Consider the following 27651-nt stretch of genomic DNA (forward strand, 5'->3'; position numbering starts at 1 on the left):
CCCCCCCCCTTAGTCACGCATACCATAAAGATTTCATAAGAAAATATGTTGTTTTATAATTCAAACCACACTGGTCCTTTCTATCCTGGTTCATTTTCCTTCATAGTAACATTTTAAAATTAGTAATATATCAATTTAAAGGGTGGGGATAAAGTTTAGAGTCAAACACATTTTTAGTAGAGACACATATATATTTATATAGAAAGAGGGACAAAGTCCTGAAAGAGGGACAAATGAGGGGGAAAGAGGAACAGGGCTCCCAAAAAGGGACTGTCTCTCTGAAAGAGGGACAGTTGGGAGCTATGGTTACTGTCAGTTACAACTGAAAGGACAACTGATGTGCAAGGTAATGTTCATATTTCACTATGGCTCAACAGGGCAATATTACAGTTTAACAATGTGCGGATCTGGAAGCTGTTATGGGGTCAACACCATTTTTAAAATGGAGGACTGAGGATTCTATAGATCACAGTGGACAAACAGGAAGCTGGAGAGTAGAAAGAGTTTGATAAGCAGACTACATGGGTGGTAAGTATTATGTGTGTATGTTTATTTTGACTTTCAATTTTCAGTTCATGTTTGCTTTAATGCAGGTTATTGAATACACCCATAAGTGAAAAACAAGCCTTGCAGCTAGAATTCACCAGATAATTGGGCAGCTCTGTGACTTTCTCCAAAATTACATGGTGCTAACTTTTAATTGCTGTTTGCAAACCCTGCACACGCCTGGCCAAATCATTTGCTAGTGCAATATCCAAAAGCACCACTAGAGAGCAGCAGCATTATGCGGTTGATGTTTTGCTGAAAGATTCTAGAACGGGCTAGAGAAATAACGTTACTGAAAACACGTCCTCGTTTTGTACACTTCTTTCGTGTCGTATCAATGTATGGCAAGAGCTGGACTACAGGAAAATGGCGGGCAGAACTTTACGACCTTCTTCGGAAATCCTTTTACTGAAATCTTATTTTCGAACTGCGATTACTCACTGGGGGCTCACAGAAAACTAGGCTAAAACAGAGTTTGATTTCTGTGTCAGAAGAAGAATTCAAGCGCGCTGTCTGCTCTCCTTCACTTTGTGGTTGCTTTGGTTACGGCTGTACACGGAAGCATTGGCTGTGGTGAGAACGGATCGGGACTGATGATTTGACAGGTGATTGCAGGAGACTTCCGTCGTGTTATGCTGAAGGGGCAGCTCCATAGTACCCAGGTATGAAACAAGCTAAACAGACGGCTTTTTTTTTTAACTGAAGGTGTTAAAGTGTACCTGAAATAAGCTTTTTTAAAAAAGAGACTGCCTTATCTGGGGCTTCTTCCAGCCCCCTGCAGCCATCCTGTCCCTACACTGCTATGTTTCTTCAACGTCGACTTAGTCGACGGTGACAACTCAACGCCCACTGCGTGACCCGCCTGGCCGCGTGCATCTTTGTACTGTGCAGTATGAAACAATCTCTACTGCGCCTGCGCAGGATGCTCCTGGGTGACTTGTACACGAATCAGGACGCACAGGTGCAGTGATCAACGACTGAACAAAGAGAAACTGAGCCACGGCGGGGGACTAGAGGATCGTTATGTACCGGCGCAGGACAGGATGGCTGCAAGGGCTGGGTGAAGCCCCATGTAAGTGAATCTCTTTTTTTAAAACTTATTTCAGGTTTGCTTTAAGGAACTACAAGTCTCAGCATGCAACCTGAATAATTACTATCATTTGAAAAGATAATATAAGTCCATTGAAATCTTCCATTTCAGTTTTTAATAGAGGATGGAAAAGAGATTTATCAAACCTTTGGGGGTGTAGCACAGCACATAGTGCAACACAATTCTGATCTGCCACTATAAACGATCGGCAAGCGCTGCAAAAGCCCTCCTACTGGATCCCAGGCTTGAAAGGATCATTCTGAAAATTCGGGTAAAATAAAAGAAAATAAGATTTAATTACCTGGGGCTTTCTCCAGCCCCTAGAAGCCTATGGCCTCAATTCACTAACCGGCGCTAAGCCGGTTAGGAGGTCTTAACAGTGTGTGGGCGCAAACCACAGCGTTAGGTGGTTTGTGCCCTTAGGACCACCCACATCGCGCGCGTATGGCCGGTATTAGTGCGCGGTGCGATAATGTCGCACCTGCTGCCCTGTAAATGTTGCACCCGGTGCGATGTAAACGGCGCATCGGGTGGCCCCGAAGCGGCGCATTCATGCGCCGCTTGGGGGGCACCCGATGCGCTGTTTACAGGGCAGCGGGTGCAGCGGTATCATCGCACTGTGCACCAATACCGGCCAGCCGTGCTGCGCGCGCACTGAGCAGTGCTGTGTGCGATGTAGCTTTGCGAGGCTGTAAGTGCGCGCAAAGCTACTTTGGGGGCACTAAGTGGCTGTTCACTCCGGCACTAACACTTAGCGCCTGTTAGTGAATCAAGCCCAATGTGTTCCTCGCCGCAGCTCTGCTCTCTGTCAGTGTCCCATGTACCCTTTTGTAACGTTAACCTGGGCAGCGCAGCATCTTCTGTGCATGCGTGATCACGCGTTTCCGCCTCATGCGGTTGTGCTCCAGCGGGCAAGAAGTACTGCGCCTGTGCAGAACGCTCTGCTCTCGCATGTGCAAGAGTTGCCCGCTATGGAGGGGACCCAGAGACACTGGCAGAGAGCAGAGCTGCGGCCACGGACACATAGGCTTCTAAGGGCTGGGGGAAGCCCCAGATAAGAAAATCTCATTTTCTTTTAATTTGTTCATGTATCCTTTTGAGAATCCCTATTCTTTTATGTCCTGATACTTTTACCCAGAGATGGATTAAGATGTAATGGGGCTCTAGGCAAGGTAGTAGATCTGCGGACTAACTTGTGGTCCTTTTGGTAAGCTGAAGTGAAGAAAGACCAAATAAGGTGGCGGGTGGGCCCATTTACACCCACTAGGCCCCAAGCACCTGCCTAGGTTGCCTGGTAGATAATCCTTCTCTGTTAGCTCATCTAAACCTTACCCTAACAGTATTATAGCCTACATCTCTTTGTTAAAGACAATGTTTGCAAAATACTCCCCATTGTTGCTAACTTTATCCCAAGTACCCTTTGACGCAGATGCCTACATGTTGGCAATACTCCATAATTGTCTAGAAATGTTTCCCAAACACTCCATATGTTTTAATTATATGTAGAATTTTGTAATCTCAAAACTACAGTAATATATTTGACTGTAATATGTTCTACTGCCTCCTGGAATATGCATACCGTATGTTGAAAACGTAGGTCCTAATTACTCATTAAGCCCAATGGCCCTTTCTAGGTTTCTAGCCGCTCTGGTGCCAAATGTAGTGCAATGTACTGACAAACTCCCTCCCCCAATTATCACTTAAAGTCACTCTCAATTTGTAGTATTTTCCTGAATGCCCTAATAATGATCAGTTTTTTGAGCGTTTTGACTCAATGGCAGGTATATGGAAATCGCAAATCGCTTGAAAAAGTGCAGTATTGCGATTTCCGGAGTGCTTTGATGAATAAATACATTGTATTTATTCATTTCCGGGTTAAAGCGTTCACTTCCTGACTTAGGTCAGGAAGTGAAAAATCAATCGCTTCACAAAAGCGCTTAGAAAAGCGCTTAGAAAAGTTCTGAAAGCGCTTGTAAAAGCACTTTCAACATCACCCTTAAATTGCCAGAGCTTGTGATACCGCTGACGATTTATAATGTGAACAAGGCCTAATAGTACGCTTACAGGACACTTGGGAAAGAAATGACTGAGAACATCTTGTGGCCAAATAGTAAAATTACACCTACATATTTTTTTTAAATAAAAAGACCTACACTTAATTTTAAATGAACTAGTTAATTTCCACACTCTCCCATATTTACCCAAATAAGTAATTTTCATAAAAAAATAAATAAAAAATGACAAAAAAAAATACATAGTTACCTTAGGGACTGAACTTTTTTTTTAATATGTATGTCAAGAGGGTATATTGCTGTTATTTTTTTTTTTTAATTATGGGCTTGTAAATAGTGATGGATACAAAACTGTAAAAATGCACCTTTATTTCCAAATGAAATATTGGCGCCATATATTATGATAGGGACATAATTTAACCATTTCAGCCCACGGGTATTTTTCACCTTATGGATGAGAGGAATTTTCACATTTCAGCGCTCCTCCCATTCATTCCCCAATAACTTTATCACTATTTATCACAACAAAATGTTCCCACAAGGATTGAAACAGACTCCGACACTCCAACAAGTCTTCTCTTTATTTACGCCACATGTTACAGGTACAAAAAGCGCCCCTTGGTCTACAGCTGTTTCACGTGTATCACACGCCTCTTCAGGACACGTGGGGCCTGGCACCCATTATTCCTTCCCCACCTATATACAGGTAACTCCACCCACCACCTAACCTCTCTCTCACAGAGGGGTGGGGGAGGGGGTGCACTCCCAGTAAGATGTATAGGTGACAGTGCAGTAAATTCTAGATCCCTTCCTAGATCCTCATTTAAAAAAGGTATTCACCTCATCCCTCTCATTAAAACCCAGATTTCCCAGAGCCTCAGTACGAGATATCATCCAAGCCTCCCTTTTGGAGAGCTTATCATCCCTCCAACCTCCCCTCGGGTCGCCCTGCACGACCTCCAAGCCCGCAAAGGAAAGGCACTCCGCATCACCGGAATGGGCCTCATTCACATGCTCTAAGCACTACAATGCCCGCACCCATAATTACCCTCCCATTTATACTTGGATAGCCAATTCTGCTGGCCTTCCTCTTTGAGCCTAACATCACTATTTACCAATGCTTTCCTAATAGTATTTCCCCGTCTGAAGCTAACCCTTGGTGGAGCGGTGGTTATATCATTAAGGGTCCTATCTAATTTAAGAATCCGCCACTGATTCCGAATGGCTTGCCTGATTCTTTCAGAAAGGGGTGAAAAGTCAAAGACAAAGTTACACCGATTAACACTAGGACGTAGCCGATTTTTCCTTAAAAGTAGCTGTTCCCTAGGGACCCCCCGGGCACGATCCAAGGCTCTGTGAATAGATTGGGTATCATACCCCCTATTCACAAGACGTTCACATAGGTCTGCTGCCTGTGTCTCGAAATCCACCTTGTTCTGATTATTCCTCTTAAGGCGCAGGAACTGCCCATACGGGATGGCGTCCTTGACGTGGCTGGGATGGTAACTCGAGGCATGGAGCAAACTGTTAGTAGCAGTCTCTTTCCTATATCCTTTAGTCACAATCCTGTGATTCTCAATCACCACCTTGAGGTCCAGGTACTCCACTTCCCTGTCCCCAAAGTGTGACGTAAAGCTCATATTAATTTGGTTGGAATTAATCCACTCCATAAATTGAGCAAATTCGTCTCTGTCACCATCCCAGACCACAAGGACGTCATCCACGTATCGGCGCCACAATTTAAGTTTACTGCGGAAGGGGTTGATAGAGGACCAAATAGTCTCATCCTCCCATACTGATAAGAAAAGGTTAGAATACGTAGGGGCCACAGGGGTCCCCATCGCCGTACCTGACACCTGTGTGTACCATTTCCCATTAAACATGAATGAGTTCTGTTCTAAAATGAACGCCATGCATTCACATAGATACTCAGAGAATTCATCAGTTTTCCCGTATTTATCCAACACGCTGCGCAACGCTGTGAGGCCCGCCGTATGTGGAATTCGGCTATACAAGCTGACCACATCAATTGTGGCCAGATGATAGTTAACCTTCCATTCAAATTTCTCCAAGACATTCAAAATATCCACAGTATCCTGGACCAAGGACTTCACCATCCTGAGACACGGTCTCAGTCTATAGTCCAGGTACCTGGATAGTGCCTCCGTTAGAGAACCCACTCCGGAGACAATCGGTCTCCCCGGTGGGTTCTCCAACGTTTTGTGCACCTTTGGTAGATAGTACCAAAGTGGAAACCTGGGCTTATCCACAAACAGGTCTTCTCCTAATTTGCGACTTAAAAAGCCCTGTTCCACACCCTTTCTGAGTAGAGTCCTTAACCTCATCTTATCCCTTTCTATAGGACTGGCCTTCAGTTCCATATAGGTGGCCTCATCCCCCAGCTGTCTGTAAGCTTCCTGGAGATACATTTCCCTGGATAGAATGACCATATTTCCGCCCTTATCCGCGGGTTTGCAAACAATATCAGTTCTGGACTTCAGCCAACCAAGTGCTTTCCTTTCGCCTTCTGTGATGTTCATATTATCTTTTGGATAAATACAGGCCTTAATTTCGTGAAGGACCCCCTTATGAAATAAATCAATGGGACTTCCCGGAGTAATGGGCGAATTAAAGGTGGACTTACGAAAGGACCTAGGTCCCCTATCAGTCATCCCTTCACTTTCCTCCCCCTCCCTTACCATGCCTTCCCCTTCTTCCAGGAGTTCTCTTAAGATCTCCAACGTCTCCTCATCTTTGGCGTTAAAGGTAGCACTGGTGCTGAAGCCCAGAGGGCCCACTCTAGAACTCAACACATTGGCTTCATCTTTGCTCTTAAAGAATTTATGCACATTTATTTTTCTGACGGCCTCCAACAAATCAACTTCAAATCGGCAGGTGTCGAAATTACTAGTAATACAATAATTGAGTCCTTTAGACAGCAACGTGCGGCAGTCCTTAGACAACTCCACCTCTGACAAATTAATCACTCTGAGATCTTTTTCATTAACCTCACACAGTTCCGGTGTCCTAGGTACATTTTGGTTATTATTCCTGGCCCTTCCACTGAATCTGCTTCCTTTTCTTGGGTAGACCTACGGCTCCCCCTACCCCTCCTCTGCCTCCGCCTAAAGGGCGAGTGCCTCCCTTACCCACCTGGGGTCCTAAGCTACCACTGCCATTTCCACCATTGTTGGGTGCTGCCTCATCCCCACCATCACTCCCCTCTGACCCTGAACCTGTAGTCCACCCACCACCCTTAGGGCCCTTGCGAGGTCTACCCTGGGGTTTGTTGGGTTTGGGAGGGTGTTCAGGTATACCCGGTTTTTTGGGTTTGGGCCAGATCTTTTGGGTACACTTTTACCCCAACAAAAAACTTTGTTGCTGAAATAGTCCTCCTTGTCTCGGATGAACTTTCTTTGTTTCCTGTCCCGAATTTCATTTTGAACCGGAATTAAACGCTTCTCTATTTTTTCCATTAGACTTTTAAACCGGGATTCATTCATCCGAGTCTTTAGCTCTGATTTTAAGGCACTCAATTTCTCCACCACCTGATTATACTCTAACTCAGTTCGTGACAACACAATTTCCATTTTCCTTTGAGAATGGCGGACATGTTCCTCATGCCATTCCTTCATAAACACTGGATCGTCCTGATATTGTGCAGGTTCTGAATATTTACGGAAGCCCCTAGTAGTGTACTGAAGCTCTTTATATCTGGAGAGAGTTTGTACAGTCCAGTACAACTTGACCTCTTGTTCAGACAGGTCATACAAGATCTTTTCCAGAATTTTAGTACTACAGAACTTGTACTCTGTAACAATCGAATTACCAGCAGGCAACAGATCCACCATCGCCTCTCGTGCTGATAACAAAGATGAGACCACTTCGATAATGACATCAATATTGTCCTCATCCAATGAAGCATCTGCTTCCATACTTAAATTACCAGGTGAATCAGGGTGCTCAACCGCAGCAGATGCAGACAGACTTCCCAAGTCACTCATTTCACAAAAGAGAAGAAAGCGGGGCACTCACTCACCACTCCTGGATATCGTAGGGGTCAAAAGCTGTGGCCAGAAGACTCTGTTGTGTGGTAGGCTTTTGGCACTCGGTTCATCCACAGATACGGTAAATACCGCGGAGACGCCGTCACAAACATGCTGCACGCTGTGTCCGGATCCTCTTTACTAGATCAGCGGCTCCGCTATCGATTGCTCAGGTCTTGGGTCTCTGGGCGGAAGTTCGTCCAGCGGGAAGCGGTACGCTTCTGGGTTTGTCCCGCAGGCCAGCCGATAGATCCCAGAACTTTCCTTGGAGAGTCTGCAGAACCGATATCCCTCACTGCCGAGGTATGCGCATCACTCCAAACAGGTACGCCAGCCCGGTGCTCAGGAGTCTCATGACACAGAGTATGCAATCTTCCCACAAGAATTGAAACAGACTCCGGCACTCCAACAAGTCTTCTCTTTATTTACGCCACATGTTACAGGTACAAAAAGCGCCCCTTGGTCTACAGCTGTTTCACGTGTATCACACGCCTCTTCAGGACACGTGGGGCCTGGCACCCATTATTCCTTCCCCACCTATATACAGGTAACTCCACCCACCACCTAACCTAATCACAACAAAATGATCTTTACCTTGTTTTTTCCGCCACCAATTAGGCTTTCTTTGGGTGATACATTATGCTAAGAATTATTTTATTCTAAATGCATTTTAATGGGAATAATAAGAAAAAAAATTCAGTTTTCAGCCATTATAGTTTTAAAATAATTCATGCTACCATAATTAAAATCTACACATTTTATTTAGCCATTTGTCCCGGTTATTGCAACGTTAAAATTATATCCCTAGTATAATGTATGGTGACAATATTTTATTTGGAAATAAAGGTGCATTTTATTCAGTTTTAAATCCATCACTAATTTTTATCCCATTATTTAATAATTATATGCCCTCTTGACATAGATATTATTTTTTTCCCCCTAAAGTCAGTAGGTGTATTTTACTATTTGGCCACAAGATGTCTCCGCTGAGCAAAATTCTGAGCAATATATTGCTACATTGTAACTAGGGAAGTGACTCATGCAATCACAGTGCTGGTGGGGAGATTAATGATAAATGTAACGATCGGGCAGCGGAAATCACAGCGGGAGATGTGTAAAAATAAACACTGTTTTTGAACAAAAACAGTGTTTATTCTCGGCAGTAATGTACGGATTGGCACAGGAGACTTGCTCCCGGTAACAGCGCGATCGCGGACATCTGCCCACCCGATCACCTGCAACCCCCCCCCCCCATGCTGCAGGGACGTGACTAAGCTCACGTCCACGCGACATAAATAGTTAAACTGTGTAATAACTGGGACAATTGGGCAAATAAAGTATGTGAGATTTAATTATGGTAGCATATATTTTTTTTATAAAAACTATAATGGTCGAAAACTGAAAAATAATGATTGTTTTCAATTTTTTTCCTATTATTCCCGTTAAAATGCATTTAGGTTAAATAATTCTTAGCATAATGTACCATCCAAAGAAAGCCTAATTGGTGTCGAAAATAACAAAATGTTTGTTGTGATAGTGATAAAGTTATTGGCAAATGAATGGAAGGAGCGCTGAAAGGTAAAAATTGCTCTGAGGTAAAACCCCTCAGTGGTGAAGTGTTTAATTGCCAGTATGAATCAGGCCTTAAAATGCTACCTTAATGCTACCTTCTCAATAAGCACTTCCCAAACTTTTCACATGAACACAACTCTTTGTTAGGCGTGGATTCACTCTGTTTGTGTTGCATACCACACACACATAATATGTGCTTGTTGCCTAACACACACATAATATGTGTGAACTACGGTGGACACCGTGCACGTAATAACTTACACCTTAATTCAAAGCCTGCATGCAGTCAGAGTAACACAATACAATGCAGAGATATGAACAGGCCCATAGAATTGCCTGGGCAGTGAGTTCACATGCAGAATTAGGGTAGGAACCTACTAGGGTGTGTTATGGCAGTGTTTTGGGATTGCCTGCAATTCCCAAAAATGCTTTGCCAATGAAAGTGAGTGGGGGTGAACCCATTAGTGCGATTGCGATTAGGGGTAATCTCATTCGCAGGACATGCAGCCTTTTACAAAGTATATAAGCACTGCTTAAATTGCTTATCATAGCAATTATGCAGTGCTTTGGGGGTCAAACGATTAGCTTTTAATAAAACTTTAATGTACTTACCGGGTCGCTGTATTTCCTTCTTCCGTCCGCACCCCCACCCCTTAAGGAAGAGGTCACAGGCGCTTCTCTAACTGGTCATAGAGAAGCACCCATGACCTCTTCATTAAGGGGGAGGGGCTACGTATGGAAGAAGGGCGCCTGGTAAGTATAACCACTTTATTCACAAGTCAGTAGATGTGACTTCATCTAAGCCACAAGTCAGTAGATATACGTCTTGTAGCAGAAGCAGTGCTGTGCAGGATTGAGCTTGCTCCTGTGCACATTTCTGGCACTATCTGATGCAGCACTAATTGGTGAATGGGAATATATGTTTCCTGAGCTAATGAGATTGATTTTTACTATTAAAAATACTTTTAATTTCTCATTTCATAGTGAAAAATACACTCTGTAGTAGTATTTCAGAATCAAATATCTTCACCATAAATTGTGACCGGAACATAATCTAAGTTTTGTGATAAGCAGTAAAAATAGCCAAACAAAATTTGTGTTTTTTATCTACAGTAGCACTTTTTATTTTTAGACTGGAATTGGTAAAACTGAGAAATGTTTTTTCTATTTTTTTCTTTGTTTTCCCATTAAAATTCATAGAAAACAAAATTGTGCAAGGGAAAAAAATGGCGTACAATGAAAGCCTAGTTTGTCTTGAAAAAAACAATATATATTTCATTTCTGTGTCCTAAGTAGGGATAAAGTTATTTCTGATTAAATAAGGACATATATAAACTGTCAAAACTGCTCTGGTCCATAAGTGGGGAAAAAAAGGTCTGGATGCGAAGTGGATAATAAAGTTTTGATAGATAAAAAAAAAGCGGTTCACAAATCGGAAGCGCTGTGTGGATTACTGTACAATGTTTCCAAGCATCAGGGAATATCAATTACAAACGCCCTAGGAATCACTGTACACAGCGCTGTAGCGATTCCTAATGGGTTCCAAGCCTTACGCTGTGATGCAACAAACATAGGGCTTGATTCACAAAGCCGTGATAACTGTTATCACAGCTGTGAAAAGTGCTTCGCGCAAGTTTTAGCACTTTTTCACGTGAAAACTGTTATCGCGTGCAAAAATTCACGTTTGCAAGAACGCAAATTTATCGCACTTTAACCTTCGCGTTTGCGCGATAACGTGAATCTCACCCATAGGGCTTGAGTCACAAAGCCGTGCTAACTGTTAGCACGCTGGTGAAAAGCCCATTATCACGCCTAAACTCAATTTAGGCGTGATAAAATAAACTCGTGCGCAAAGTTTTGCGCAATGCCATTAAACCCTATGTGACGTTTCGCGTGCAAAACTTTGCGTGCTAGTTTTTCCCTTAAAGCGGTGCTAACCTACTTAGTGCAATGCTTATCACGCCCAAAAGTCTTTAGGCGTGCTAACTAGGTTAGCACCGCTTTGTGAATCAAGCCCATAGTGTGAATGCACCCTAAGGCCTGGAACCCACTAGCAGCGCTTTTCTAAACTTTTTGTAAGTGCTTATGATTTGAATAGCTCTTGCTAATGTAATGCTTTGGGTGTGATTCCACTTGAAGGATGTGATTTAAAAAAAACAAAAAACATAGCATTGCATTGCAAGAGCTTTTCAAATCACTAGTGCTTAGAAAAGTGCTACTTCTGGGTCCCAGACCTAAGGCTGTGTTCAGAAAGATGTAAACTGAACTACTGTAATAGACTTAGGTTGGCATGTCAAGTGAATGCCTACTAAGGGGGGGGGGGGGGGGGTGTGTGTATAATGTTAACACAGCTATTTTATTAATGCTGTTTTCTCACACCAAACTTCTTGCATGCCCTGATTCTCTCACATCTAGACTACTGCTACTCTGCTCTCTGGCCTATACGCTAACAGTTTGAATTCGATACAGTCCATCATGAATTCTGCTGCACGACTCAACCGCCGCTTCTCCAGCCTAACCCACTCTTGTCAGTCTCTTCACTGGCTGCCAGTTACACAAAGAAAGCAATTCAAAAACCCTTGGTCCCTTTCACACTGGCATGGTGCGTTAACCTGTTTTGCCGCAGGGTAACGCTAATCCAATGCAAGTCTGTGGGGCATTTCATACCTGGCTGGTGCTATGTAAAGATTCAATGCAGCATGAACAATGTGCTCGTCACACCTTTATAAAAAGTATGGTGGCCTTTAGACTCTATAACAACAACAAAAACCTGTGGGGGATTCTTACCTCAGGATGGGAAAGCCTATGGATCCCAATGAGGCTTCCCCCATGCTCCTAAGCCTCAGGGATCCAGTGCTGGCTCCCCTGAAACCACAGCTGACAAGGATGTTGGCTACTGCGATCCTGCGTTGGTCCCTCTCATTCCCTGTTCTGCACTTATTTTAGTATTTTACTGGCTGTGGAGTCAAATACTGTTCTCTGGAAGCGCTTTTGGCCGATAACAAGAACATAGATACCTCTAACCGTTAACCTCGCATTACCTCTAATTTGCTTAAAGAGTAACTGTCAGGCTGCAAAAGCTAATTTAAACCTCTATTCTCCTGTGTTAAACAGTTTAGAAGGAAGCCAAAAAGGCAATACTGAAGTTAAAAATCTCTCTTAGTTTTGATGTGTGCTGAACAGCAAGGATGTTAGACCCAAGCTCTTAAGAAGCCGAGAGCCGCATACCATACAGCAAAGCATTCTGGGGCCCTCCCCTCGGCTGCTAGTGATAAGTTACAGGGCTCGTGTTACAAAAGCAGCAGCCCACAGCACTGAAAAAACTCCCGGCAGAGTACACTGCAGGAGTCCGCTATTGTTCCTAGCCACATGGCTAATTAATATTCACTGCACAGTAGTGTTTTACATTACCGATCTTTTGTGTGAGTCTAATCATCAGGAAGCAGGCAGGACATGACGACACATTTGGCTTCATAGGAGACAGACAAACATGGAACCTGCCTTGAGCTGTCAGGAGCATCATTCTCTGCAAATACTATATAAAGATTCTGTGAAATCCAAACGTGGACAGTGAAATGCATATGTAATGTAAGTACAGCCAATGTTTAGCTACTGATATATGTGTTTATTTTCTCTGAGACCCTATACCTAACAGCTCCTCTTTAAAGCGTAAAATCTAACATGAACCTACCTTGACCCTAATATGTTTTGCCTTATTTAAAAATCATAATCTATTGATACTTATGTGTGAGAATGGGGATTTCTAATCATTACCTACCATGATACTTTTGATTCTTGTGCCCAGCCTACTAGGCACCCACATTAACTGCTTCAGTTATATTATATATGAATTCTCTTTTACATGCAGTATGTATTTGAACTTTATAAGCCATATTTCCGCTATTATCAACAATACTTTGAGGACTCGTTCATACCTAGGGCATTTTGCGTTTTTTTAAGCACTGGCGATTTAAAAAAAAAATCACCCTAAAAGCGCTTGTGCAATGACTCCCTATGAGAGCGTTCACATCTGAGCGGTTCATTTCCGGTCCGCTCAGCAAAACGCTGCCTGTACCACTTTTGGGGCGATTTCTCTATAATGGCAGGTACAGTGAAATCGCAAAATGCTTGAAAAAGCGCTTGGTATAACGATTTCCCCAGCGCTTTTAAGAATAAATACTGTACATTGTATTTATTCTTTTCCGGGTCAAAGAGTTCACTTCCTCACTTGCGCCAGGAAGTGGAAAAACAAATCACTCTGCAAAAGCGCTTTATACAAAATCACAGCACGCAGGTAAGCGCCGGGATGGGAAAAAATTGTGCAAAAAGTCGAAAATCGCTGCCATCAGTGATTTCAATTTTAGATGTGAACGAAGCCTTAAAGTAAGCATTTAGTGATTTAGCATGTACAGAGTATGTGCAGCTCTCCAGCTGGTCCCAGGGGTGGGTGATATGGTCACATCACTGATAGCTGAGGACAGACTTGAAGCAACTAAAGCCTGGTACACCTTCAATTTTTATTGGCTAATGATTGGCCAATCTTACCACCTCTATGTAATATAAGGGTCGACAGATTTTGAATACTATGAACATATTTTGTAGGTAAGCCCTCATGCTGCATAGAGGTGGTAAAATTGGTCAGTGATTGGCCAATCATAATTAAAGGTGTGTACCAGGCTTTGAAAACCTGAAAAATAGAGCTGTCTCATTGCTGTCAGGGTATCAATGTCAAGCATGTTCACATGTGACAGTTGGCAAAATAGCAGCCAACCTGCGCTTAAAATTCTACTTGTTTTAATCGAGAAAGGTCAACTGTTTTTTTTTTTTTTTGGTATTTGTAGCTTTAAAGAGAACCCATAGTGGGTTCAAAGAATCCTGTTAGCACACAGAGGCTGGGTCTGCATATAATGCCCACCCTCTGTTGCTATACTGTTTCCCCCCAGGTCCTCCCCCCTGCACTCTGCTGTCCTCCATAAATCAAAAGCTGTGCTAGCGACACGCAGCGTGCTGTTTACCTCTGCACTGTCACTCTCGCCGCACCCCCGCCTACTCCATATCTCCACTCCCCGCCTGCGTCCCTTCCCTCCAATCAGCGGGGAGAGAAGAGATGTAGGCGGGTAGCGGCGACATAGAGGAGGCGGGGGAGCGGCGAGAGGGACAGTGCAGATGTAAACAGCCTGCTAGCGATGTCGCTAGCACGGCGTTGGATTTATGGGGGACAGCAGAGCGCCTCGGGGGGGGGGGGGGGGGGGAGACAGTATAGCAACAGAGGCTGGGCATTATATGCAGACCCAGCCTCTGTGTGCAAATAGGATTCTTAGAAGCCACCTCGGGTTCTCTTTAATAATGATAAGAGTTGTGGATATAATTCCTAAAGAATGCCTATACTTTCTCCCTCTTAGAAAGTGGCAAAGGGGAGATGACTTCATATGCAGCCAGAGAAAAGGAGCTGGAGGATTTGCACCAAGCCATGTAAGTTCTGCACTCTGTGTTGCATCTGCTGTGCGCTGAACATGTGCTGTTGTAACGAAGCTGGATCCTATGTTGTGACTGCATCAGATGTGTCGCTTTCAATGTATATGCATAGCACATATACACGGTGCAGTCTCCTGCAAGCGTCACATGGTTATGTAAAGCAAGAACACAATATGGTGTTTAGTGTTGCAGCATCAGAAGCCTGTAGCTCTAGTCACAACTAAGCATCATAAGCAGGGCCGGTCCTAGCTACAATGGGGCCCTGGGGCAAAAGTAACTTGGGGCCCCTAAACCCCACTGCAAATTCACCACCCTGGGCCCCCAAGCTGGCTGCTATGCCCTCATCCCATTCCCTCAAGTCACACAATATTATTAGGTGTCCATCATATGTCCTCATTATTGCCCTTCTTTTTCACTGTACAAATGCAGAGTGTACACATAGCAGAGTCTTATCTAATCTAGACAAGTCACAGAAGGCAGCAACATGCTCTATGCTCTGCACTTCCTCTCTTCCTCATTCCCTGCAGGCATGAATAGGTCACCATAGCTGGAGAGGAGGGGGGCTACAGGCTCTGGGGCCCTCTGGAGGCGCTGGCCCTGGGCACATGTCCATATGATAGATCAATTATGGCAGAGACAGGAAATGCTAGGTGGAGCACCCTGCCCTTGCAAGCTTACAACCTCAGGGCCTGTCCACACTTATTTTTTGCTGATTTCAGCAATGCAATGCAACGCTTATGCGATCCACAAGGACATTAGACAGTGCATAGACAGAACTGTTTGATGTCTCCACTTGTGTTGCAGTACTGAATGGGTTCAGCACCACAGCAGTCAGCAACTTAACCACTTGAGGACCTAGCCTTTACCCCCCCTTAAGGACCAGCGCTGTTTTTTCAGATCTGTGCTGGGTGGGCTCTACAGCCCCCAGCACAGATCAAATGACAGGCAGAGCGACCAGATCGCCCCCCTTTTTTCCCCACTAGGGGGATGATGTGCTGGGGGGGGGGGGGGTCTGATCGCTCCAGCATGCTGTGGGTGGTGGGGGGGGGGGCACCTCAAAGCCCCCTCCACCGCAAGATTTCCCCTCTCCCTCTTCTCCCTCCCTGCCCGAGAGATCGGAGGCTGCACAGGAACGGATCTGTCCTGTGCAGCCTCTAACAGGCTCCCCGCTGTCATGTGAAAGCTTGTGTTTACATTTAGCCTGCGAGCTGCGATCGGCAGCCCGCAGGCTATTCACGGAGCCCCCCGCCGTGAAATGACAGGAAACAGCCGCTCGCAGATCTGCGTCACTGGTCCTGCAGCTACCACTTTGCTGACGCGCGTTATGAGTGCGCGGTCGGTGAGTGGTTAAAGAGAGACTGAGGCGGGTTAAAATCCATGTTTTTAATTTTTATTTATGTTAAGCACTATAGCTAGTGCTAAAACACCGCATCCTTGTGGCAAAACTCCCCAAACCCCTGGTCTAATTGCGGGGAGCCCTACCCGATTGAGGCAGAGCTTAGGACTGTAGCTCTGCCTCTCATCGCATCAATCCCCGCTGATCGCCGCCTCTCTACACCCCTATCAATCTTCCTTCACTGAGAGGGGGAGAGAGGCAGAGATCCGCGGTGGATTGACGCGAATGGAGGCAGAGCTGCAGCTCAAAGCTCTGCCTCCCTGGGCAGCAAAATCCACGACCAAGAAAGTCATGGATTTTTGTCCTGTGATTAGGGGGATATAAACCCCTCGTTTTGCTGCGGGGATGCGGCGTTTTAGCACTAGCTATAGTGCTTAGCATAAATAAAATATAAAAACATGAATTTTGACTCGCTTCAGAGTCTCTTTAAATGCTGCACATTTCTGTAAAGCATGCAGCCACCTAGGTTGCTAGCCAACGCACAAATGTGGATGTGTCCTTAACTTCTAATGCTTCTTTCCGGATTTTATGGTCTTAAAGTGGTGCAATTTTTTTTGCATGCTTTTAGATTCTAAAGGTGCGTACACACATGCGACTTTAGTCGTTTGAAACGATCGTTCCCCGATCGTTTCAAATGCCGATCGTTTAAAAAAAAGCAGCCAACGACCATTAAGTCTAACGACGGACGAGCTAGATCGTTAAAAACGAACGATCTAGCTTGGCGGATTTTTCCCAACGACGATCGTTTGCAAAAGTAGTACATCGTTGGAAACGGTCGTTCGTACTAGGCTTGACATGCGAATTTCACTATTTCTCCATGGAACTTTTCATTTTTATGCGCAGGCGCAATAGGTGCTTTTACGTTATGTAACGTTTGTTCTAACGATGTGATCGTTACACACCTTTTAAAACTAACTTTACGTAGGTCGTTCTTTCGTCAATTAAAAGTTTGTTCGTCGTTGACAACGAACGATCGTTGTCGCATGTGTGTACTTAGCTTTAGACTAGGGCAAAAAATCATGCTGCTAGGGAGATTTGCAGCAGCCCAGCACTTACCTCCCTGGGATCCAGTGCTGCAGTTTTTCCTCCGTCCTCCGGGTGGCACTGTAACCCTGTAGTGAGATTGCCGTCTGTTGGTTTATAGAAACAAGACTGTATGATGTGGTCATCTGCATAAAAGCTATTTATTTTCACCTTTCAATCTTTGCACTCATCTTTAAATGCTCAAAAGCAACTAAAAGGTCATGCATAATCTCCTACATTAGGGGTGTCCAAACTTTTTAGGGCAAGGGGCAAATTGACATTCTTGAGAGTGCTAGGGGACAGAGCCAAACATAATTTTGCTGATTGCATGCAGTTAGTACGGTGGCAGCTACTAATCAGTGGCTGTTGCTGCTGCTGGCACAGTGGTAGCTGCTAATCAGTGGCTCTTACTCCTGTTGGCACAGTGGCAGCTGCTAATTAGTCACTGTCGCTGCTGATACAGTGGCAGCTGCTTATCAGTGGCTGTTACTGCTGTTGGCACAGTGGCAGCTGCTAATCAGGGGCTGTTACTCCTGCTGGCAAAGTGGCAGCTGCTAATTAGTCACTTTTGCTGCTGTTGGCACAGTGGCAGCTGCTAATAAGTGGCTGTTACTGCTACTGGCATATTGGCAGCTGCTAATCAGTGGCTTTTACTGCTGCTCTCACAGTGGCGGCTGCTAATCAGTGGTTGTTACTGCTGCTGGTACAGTTGTGGCTGCTAATTAGTGGCTGTTACTCCTGCTGGCACAGTGGCAGCTGCTAATCAGTTCCTGTTGCTGCTGCTGGCACAGTGGCAGCTGCTAATCAGTGTCTGTTACTGCTGCTGGCACAGTGGCAGCTGCTAATCAGTTCCTGTTGCTGCTGCTGGCCCCTGAATGCGGCACCAGAGCTATGACCTGCGGGACACATGGAATTAACAACTGTAGAGAGCTTTGGGGGGCACCAGAAATGGCTTGGCGGGTCACATTTGGCCCTTGGGCTGGACTTTGGACATGCCTGTCCTACATGAACACAGATAATCCCACCATTTTAAAAGGTCATGGAGTCTATAAAGCTCAATAAATACTATATCAGTATCTAACCAATTGAAAGAAAAGAAAAAGCCAATTTGAGCAGATTACATACATTATAATATATTATATTCCAGTAACCTTGGATGGGCCACTTGAGAGAGTATTCCGTTTTTATTAGATGAGACTTCCCTGTTTTCATATGGAAATTGTTCATTAATGGAGTTATTCATCCATCAGTACTTTGCTTATGTACCATGTCTATATAATGTATTTCTTATGGGTGATGGATTGGCTATATTTGACCTTTTTACTGAATAAATGATGTTAAAAAAGCATCTTAAAGTAAAGCAATAGGATTAGCCATACTATGCCAGGAAAAAAAACCCACATATATAAGTAGATACAGTAAATACTTGATCTACTTACATAACACGTATTGTACTGTCCACATTTCGATTTCAGTGAATTTTATATAGTAAATGAAGAGAATTCTGTCCCTGGTGGGAACAATGTCTTTTGCCCACAGTTTGGGGCTAAATACTGATGTCATTTCTTCCCTTAACTTTTTTTTCTTTTCTCCTCCAATCGCTGAGTCACCTTAGCCTTGCTTGTAAACACAAGTGAGCAGGGGACCGTGTTTCAGATAGGCAGCTAGGCAGGGAAATAAAGGGAAGAGGAGGAATATATTATACAGGATCTTCTAAAAAAAATTTGCATATTGTGATAAAGTTCATTATTTTCTGTAATGTACTGATAAACATTAGACTTTCATATATTTTAAATTCATTACACTACAACTGAAGTAGTTCAAGCCTTTTATTGTTTTAATATTGATGATTTTGGCATACATCTCATGAAAACTCAAAATTCCTATCTCAAAAAGTTAGCATATTTCATCCGACCAATAAAAGAAAAGTGTTTTTAAAACAAAAAAAGTCAACCTTCAAATAATTATGTTCAGTTATGCACTCAATACTTGGTCGGGAATCCTTTTGCAGAAATGACTGCTTCAATGCGGCGTGGCATGGAGGCAATCAGCTTGTGGCACTGCTCAGGTGTTATGGAGGCCCAGAATGCTTCAATAGCAGCCTTAAGCTCATCCAGAGTGTTGGGTCTTGCGTCTCTCAACTTTCTCTTCACAATATCCCACAGATTCCCTATGGGGTTCAGGTCAGGAGAGTTGGCAGGCCAATTGAGCACAGTAATACCATGGTCAGTAACCATTTTCCAGTGGTTTTGACACTGTGAGCAGGTGCCAGGTTGTGCTGAAAAATGAAATGTGCTCAATTGGCCTGCCAACTCTCCTGACCTGAACTAAATTATTTAGTCAGTGTTTATCAATTGTAAAATCTTTCCTCAGGCTGGGTGCACAAGCAGTGCGGGAAACGTCACGTTTTTATGTATATGCGTTTGTGTGTTCGTATTACGTTTTCCATGCATTTGCATTTTGCTTTTTTGTTTTTACGTGTTTGTGGTTCGCATATACAAAACTCATTTGCTTTTCTATTTATGTAAATCACTAGGAAGAGAACAGGAAGCGGAAATACATCAGAAAACATTGGTTTAAAAAAAAAAGCATATAAAAATGCATACAAAACACATTACATTGCCTCACCATTATGTGCGGTTTTGATGCGTTTTTAAAAAAATATGCAAGAAAACCAGTGTTTTTAAAAACGCATATTATAAAACGCATACAAAACGCATATATGGTTTTTATGCGTTTTTTTATGCGGACCATTGACTAGCATTGCAGGCAAAAATGCTGCGTTTTCCGCAACACGAGCGTTTCTGCTAAGTGTCTTCCCAACCTCACCCTAATTTACATTCTGAAATTTATAACTGGTGGTGACATCTTTGGTCCTGACAGGTGATTTCTGAACATAGAATGCTCAGTAAATTAACATTCCACAGAGGGAGATACTGCTTGCATACCAATTGGAAACAGCCATTATTTCCCACAATACAAAAAGGTTCACAGGCAGACCATGGTCCTGACATCAAACTGTAGGAGGGGTTTTCTCCACAGTATTAGCGATACAGATGTCCCTGGTGGTCTATTCAGGAAACGGAAAAGATTTCTCATGGGAAATGGGGTGTCAGCTACTGATTGGGATGAAGTTAAATCCTTGGTTAAAGTTCCTCTTTAAAGGGCAACTGAAGTGAAAGGGATATGGAGGCTGCCATATTCATTTACTTTTAAGCAATACCAGTTGCCTGGTTATCCCGCTGATCCTCTGCCGCTTATACTTTAGCCAGCGGCTCGATGCCGGCGCGTCACCGCTCGTCCGTGAGGATCGATTCCCGCTCGTCCCCGCAGGCGCTGCTAATCAGCGTTTCATTTGCTTCCATTGTTCTCCCCGCCAGTATCGAGCGCAGAATCGATCCGGCGGGGTATCGGACAGGTTGAATATTATCATTCGAGCGATCAGCGGCTCGTTTGATAGTATAAAACGAGCCGTGTATGCCCAGCATAACATGTACCCACTGTTACATTGCCTAGGGCTTGATAGATGTTCTTTGTTCTGGTCTGTACCTTTTACAAGTACTCTTACCAAGGACTAGTTTTAGTCTATGACTAAAGGGAATAAATATGGCAGTCTCCATATCCTCCTCACTTCAGTTGTCTTTTAAAATTCCTAAGCTTTAGCAGTTAAGAGACGAATTTCATGTTACATTCTTTCAATCAACAAGATTGTAATATGCAAATTAGAGGGGTCGAGGAGTCGGAGTTGGTGGAATCCTAAAATAGAAACAAGTGTACAGTTCCACTGCGCTCAGTCTGTCTCGATCTCCACACTTTATACACTTTCGAGTGCTGCTCCACTGTTGCTCAGGGATCAGAGCAAAAACTGGCAAACATACAGAAAGAGAAAGAGAGGAGCGCTCTCTAGTGTATTAACTTTTTAATTTATGCTTCCAAGCGCAAGGTAAAAATAACACGTACAGTGTATATATAAAATCAAAGCATATCACATGAGTGTAGTAGTACGTCACCACGTCCTGATGTTAATCCATCCGCATAATACGCCTCCGCAATGTGGCCAGTATCGCGGGGAATCCAAAGATTTGGAAAGCGCCAGCGGGGTCTGGAACGCGGGGACTCGGCAGCTGCCCTGCGTCTATTGCGTCATGACGCGTTTCGGCGTTCCACGCCTTCGTCAGATCTGACGAAGGCGTGGAACGCCGAAACGCGTCATGACGCAATAGACGCAGGGCAGCTGCCGAGTCCCCGCGTTCCAGACCCCGCTGGCGCTTTCCAAATCTTTGGATTCCCCGCGATACTGGCCACATTGCGGAGGCGTATTATGCGGATGGATTAACATCAGGACGTGGTGACGTACTACTACACTCATGTGATATGCTTTGATTTTATATATACACTGTACGTGTTATTTTTACCTTGCGCTTGGAAGCATAAATTAAAAAGTTAATACACTAGAGAGCGCTCCTCTCTTTCTCTTTCTGTTGGTGGAATCCTAAACTGAGGAGTCGGAGTCGGTGGATTTTTGTGCCGACTCCACAACCCTGGTCTGTACCTGCGCAGTACGCTCCCGTGAGTAGCTGCGCGGCCACAGAAAACCTGCAGGGGACCGTTAGAAGCCCCAGGTAAGTTCAACTCTTTTTCCCTCTACCCCCCTACAGTACCCCTTTAAACATTTGTGATCGATATAACAGGCTAAAATTGATCTAATGATTGATCTGCAATGTTAGTCTTTAGTTGGTGGTAAAATAATTGATCATTATATTAGGACTGACAGTATAAATCTAATGGAGAAATGAATGCTGAAAATGCAAGAACAAAACCATAATTACATTCTCACATTGGTGGCTTGGTTAAAGGGACCCTGAGCAGAGCGTGTTAGTGTGCATTTAAGCATACCCACGAATACTTGATAATAATCTCTCACTTACCGACCCGGTTTTTAAAGCTCTCTCCCTCCCTGAAGCTCCTCTAGCGTACTGTGCACAATGACGTGCCCGCTCATGCACAGATAGGCTGAGAGGAGGATGACAGTAGAATAAGCGGAAGCTTTTAGCATGCACAGACCGCATGATCCAACTTCCCGGGTCACAGCTCAACTTTGCTTAGAGTCGCCAGCCCAATGCAATTTACATCAGCCGGACTAGGGGAGAAAGTTTTGGAAAAAGTATTCATTTGTGGGTGTGCTTAAATGTATACTCACACGCTCTGCTTAGGATCCCTTTTAAATGTGGGGATAAGTGCTGGTTCTTAGCTCACTGGGGTCCGGTAGGGAGGCTGGATACTTTACTGGTTAAAGATGCCACCTTTGATGTAGAAGACCAGGGTATGAATCCTGGCTGCAGCCAGTTACCTATTCAGTAAGGAATCTTTGAGCAAGACTCCCTAATGCTACTGGGTGGCCTACTGAATGTTCTCTTAGAGGCTTAAGCTCTCAGGTGCTTACAAATACACATGTAGTGTTGTGAATGGTGCTATACAAGTAAAGGTTTGGAACTGATTGATCCTTACCTAGCCAAATATGTTTTTGGCATAATGCATAGTAGGATGTTAAATATATAAAGATCAAGCGCACATCCATACAGTCTCATTCGCATAGAAGAAACATAAATAATCTTCAATGGACCACTATTAGACTTCACGGGGGGATTAAAACCACCACTAGGACACCCGTCAGGGAACAAACTCACCCCCTTGGTGTAACCTCTGTTAGATGGGTTATTGATCGCTCAGTACCACCCAGGCTCCTCGGTGCATCAGGATCTGGGTTCTCACCAGATATCAGCCAATATGCAGTAGGCCTCAAACAAGAGTAAACACTACCATAGCGTAATACCGTTTAAAAACCATAACATTTTGTTCTAAAATTCACTCACATATTCCTCAGGTGTCAAAGCACATAGAGTTTTTGTATAATGGGCACCGCCGATCTTTCCCTCTGCGCGGTGTCTCTCACCACTGCTTGCTCACGCTGAAACACTTCCTTGTCTTCCTAGGCTCCGCCCGATTAGTTTCGTCACACCCTCATGACTCATCAGGGCTACCATAGCAGGATGTATTGCAACTAAGAGTAAGATGAAAAGATGGAAACATGGCTTGGTGGAGTATCTACAGAGGAAGTTGCTTAGGGCTGGGCTCAGGGAGTGAGTACGTATCATGGCGCTGCCTGTTGAATAGGGAGCTTTTTTCATGGCGATAGTAAACTATTGTCAATTTCATATTACCAATATTTTATTATCAACTTACTCTATTCCAAATTTTAACACTAACCACCGTTCCTAAAGCCTAGGAGTAACCCTCCTTATGGTCAACATTAACCCCCCTGACACCTAAAATACTCAAACCATTAGCCAAAGTACTAACAGTTCGGCTAGTATTACCTGAAAACTGGTAACTGAACTAATGCCCATCAGATACCACTAATATATCAGGCGTCCAATTCACCATCTTGGTGCAGTATGACTGCAGTGTGATATTACGGTCTATTGAGCACCTGCTGTTGGCCAGTTGAACTGATTCGCAGGCCAGAGACGCTTTTTGCCTTTTTTTACTTTCCTTTTTGTCTTATTCCATCGTATTTGTTTTTGTTGTAACTTCTTCCACCTTACTACTTTTTTTGTATTCCTTTTTAAATATCTACTTTCTTTTATACTGAAGATAAAACAGTTTTAAGGTAACCCAATATAGATGTTGGTCACATGAGTCCTTGTGCTTACATTTCTTTTCTCTGTACTGGATGGAACAAATTAGACCACCCTACTCAGAGTTCTCCATAATGTGTTAATTGGATGGTTTTCTTGTTCTGGTCTTTTGTGTAGCATTTGTTGCCTTTGTATTACTACAGAATACCCAGATAGCTCATGTTGACCCAGAACCACTTGGAAAGTATAGGGGGCTAAAAGAGACCAAAAAGCCCTCCTACTAAACACTCAGCATTGCTTTTTTAGGCTTAATCAGAATTATTGAAACAAATAAATTCAATATATGTTTGATTACCGTAGACTTGCAGAAAAGAGTAAAGTGCTTGCAGAGTTGAAGAGTTACTCTGAGCAAGAAAGGAAGGGCCTCAATGCATCAGAGGAAGCACATAAGAGGAACCAAACACTCCTACAAGTAAGTTATGTCTAAACTCTGTATCACTGTACATGCCTGCATGTTAGAGGTATCCATTCATTTTATGCTACCTATGGTCGTTGTTCTTGAGTCTTCTGCTCCCTATACTCTAACAGACTGCTTTCTCAGACATAACTTGTGTCTCTGTCTTTATAAGAGGTAGGGTGGTACTGTACATACATTACAAAGCATTTTACAGTAGTCCTGTTCCTGTATGTAGGAATATTTTGTGGAGCTCACTTTTGCCAACCTGTATAGAATACTTTGAGGCAAGACTCTCACCTACCTCATGCCAAGAAAAGCTCCAAGTGCCCGTGCTTCCATACTGGTAAATGAAGCAAATGACCGGGGCACTAAAAAAAATGAAATTGCAGTCCGTTAGGCATTCATTTGCAATATAAACGTTAGTTGCTCTTCAGACTTCGGGTCCAGCCTGGTTAGCAGTCAGGCACTTGTCCTGCCACATCCACTTTCCAGCAGCACATTCTGCTCTGACAGCATTGGTCAACTCCTAGGGCTGGTTTGACACACACAGCTATGTGTGAATACGGTATGTGTATAGAGATGTTGGCAAACTTATGTTCGCTCAGCCCACACCACTGCCAGAAGTTGGACACAGCAGTATGGGTGTCCATTCAGACTTTTTTTTTCCAGTTGTTTGTTTCTCTAATAAATTACTGTATATATACGGAACAGGTACTGTTAAAAATGGTGCCCATTCATTTGAAAGTCAAGTATTGAGAGCAGAGACTACATTCAGTATCTCCTTTCAAAGTCATATTAAGACACCCCTGGTTTATACTTCTCCTCTCTTATAAGTGTAACTCTAGCTTCTCTCCCCACACGGCGCATAACTCTATTACCCCCCTCTCCAGTATCTAACATAATTATTTTGTTACTTAGGTGTCCCATAGGTGTGCCTAACCTTAACCCTGCCTAATGCCCAACCCTAACTCTGACTTTTCTCCTAACTCTTCCGTATCCGTTGCTCTCTAAACGGTCTAATTTCTTTTCAGGATTTGCGAGCACTGGAGAAAAATGTAAAAAGACGCTCACAAGTCAGCCCTGACCACTCACTTGTTAAGCTGGAGGTTGGTATTATACAATATACAAGAGCAGATTAATTTACTTTGCTCCAGGTAATGTGGAAGTAAAGAATTAGGTCATTTTGGAAGCCAAATTTACAATACTTTTACAGCTTAAAATAAATGTGCCGTGAGAATATGGAGATGACATGTTTATTTCCCTTAAAAAATATATACAGTATTACCCAGCTGTTATGTCGATCATTTGACTTCAGTATTGCTCTAGTCACACACCTGGGACAAACATGCAGACAGTGGAGTCCGAGGGGCTGAAACAAAAGGTGTAAATAAAACTGCAGCAAAAATGAGCTGTTTCATACAGCAACCAATCAGGATTCAGCTGATAAATGAAACAAGGGTGCTAATTGGTTTGTTTAGGGCAATTGCTCACTTTTGCTCGTGTTTTTTTTCCACCTGTCTTGGTAAATCAGACGCAGAGGGGAGGCAGAACACCTGACCATATACCTGTTGTATAAAAGTATATAAAGCTGGTCCTCACTTCTGATAACTGGATAATCTAGAAGCCTGTTTGCCTGTTGATAAAACGCCAAATGTTCCGGTCTGCGAAGGGCACAGAGCATGAAATTATTCTAAATTCTCTATATAGGAGACATTGGGTATATTCATAAAAGGAGTGCAGAGAGCACATGTAACGTTCACCGCCTTACTCAATTTATATAGCAAGTTACGCAAACAACGTAACTTATTGCCTCACTACTTCAGTAGTCCATATTACTTTTTTATTTTTAATAAAAAAAAATATCAGCAAGTCTCCCAAGCCTCTTTTAAACGCTTGTCCCTCATGCAGGCTGGTACTACCAGAACCAGCTTTGGGCTCCATCGCCTACACAGGAGTTGATTCCCACCTGGTGCTAAGAGAGTTTGCTTCAGCATGCGAGAGCTATGGGCCCCAAAGTCTGTCAAACTTGTGAAGACTTGTACTCTTGTGGTACTTTATTTTGTAGAAGTGGAAAGAGTGAGTCCTCCACAATTGGTGGTTCGGTTGTATCCACTTCAATTACTGACTTCCTTGCTTAAAAACAGAGAATATGCCACAGGAAAATCTGACAATTGGTTAAAGTGCATGTGAATTAATAACTCTTTGGTTTCAGAAGCTACGACTTATTTAAAAAAAAAATACAAATTAAATGTTATGCTATGTTCACAGTGTGACAACGGGACGACTGCATTGCAATGCGTAACATAGCCCTGCAGTGCACTACCTATGCAACATGTGCAGTGCAGTCTAATGACATCTCAATGCATTACATGCAGTGCATTACTGCGAAAAGCACATGTTAGCAATGACCGTAAAGCATACTTTTCATTGATTGTATACTTCACTGTATGCAATGCAACATGTGGATAACATTTCCATTCCATTGCGTTCCTGCTTTTACAGGGAATGCAGTGCAAGCCCACTGTGAACCGAGCCTTAATGTTATATTTGAGATTTCAATTACCTTTTTAACATTTTTCCTGACTAGTTTATGTATCAAAAGCAGCACCACCACGCCCTCACAGAATTTTGTCAGTAATAAATGTGAAACCAGGTTCCATATATCGGATTTCACTTTTTGCCATACTTGCAAAGAAGCGCATTTTGCTGCAGTGGCCAGGGCTGGCTGCAGATTAAAAAGAAAAGTACATAAAGGTTTACGTCCCAACGATCGACTTTTTCTTGGAGTTCGCAGCTCAACTCACACAGCCCTCAATTTAGTGCCTCACCAATTTTGCATCTATCAAGCTGTACCTGTATAAAAACAGTTGTTCATTGTCTCTTTGTTATGTGTTACAGAACCGGTACTGGGCATCTGTGGAGGCGGAGCTTCCTAACTGGGAGCTCTTTTTATTGGGAAAAGCTCATCAGCCTTTTGGGGTAAAGGAAAAAAAGCTGAATCTGAGACATTCACACACAATGGAGGCACCAAAGAAAAAGAGCTTACCTCCTTCTGGCTTCAGTCCAAACACTTTTCCAAGATAACAGAGATCCCCAGATGATCTTGTTGGCATATGAATCATGTTCTGTCTTGTCTGAGGGACATGGCAGCTTACACAGCGAGTTGTCTGCATTAGGAAAATCCAGGCCCGGATTTACCTCACAGGAGCCTATAGGCACAGATGTCCTGGCACCTCAGACTTCGCCCCCTACATGAACCTACAAACCCCAATGTCAGGGAATACGTGTACATAAACTAATTTCCATTTTGGCTGGTGAAAATCTAGTGTGTGTATGTAGCTTAAAGGGAAATCCTCCCTTCTTTATGAAATTACTGTGCTGCAAAAGTAATCTGCT

At 43.5% G+C, this 27651-nt stretch overlaps 1 protein-coding gene across 1 annotated transcript; it reads left to right on the plus strand.

Annotated features, from left to right (window-relative positions):
- The first annotated feature begins 829 nt into the window (after nt 1-829).
- CEP15 (centrosomal protein 15) lies at nt 830-27576 on the plus strand. Its single transcript, XM_068251750.1, has 5 exons — nt 830-1208; nt 14669-14738; nt 24159-24270; nt 25287-25361; nt 27154-27576. The coding sequence occupies exons 2-5, from the start codon at nt 14686-14688 to the stop codon at nt 27337-27339; spliced, it is 426 nt and encodes a 141-aa protein (XP_068107851.1). The 5' UTR covers nt 830-1208; nt 14669-14685; the 3' UTR covers nt 27340-27576.
- The last annotated feature ends 75 nt before the right edge of the window (nt 27577-27651 follow it).

Source organism: Hyperolius riggenbachi, chromosome 9 (assembly GCF_040937935.1).
Source record: "Hyperolius riggenbachi isolate aHypRig1 chromosome 9, aHypRig1.pri, whole genome shotgun sequence".
In the NCBI taxonomy this organism is placed as follows: Eukaryota; Metazoa; Chordata; class Amphibia; order Anura; family Hyperoliidae; genus Hyperolius; species Hyperolius riggenbachi.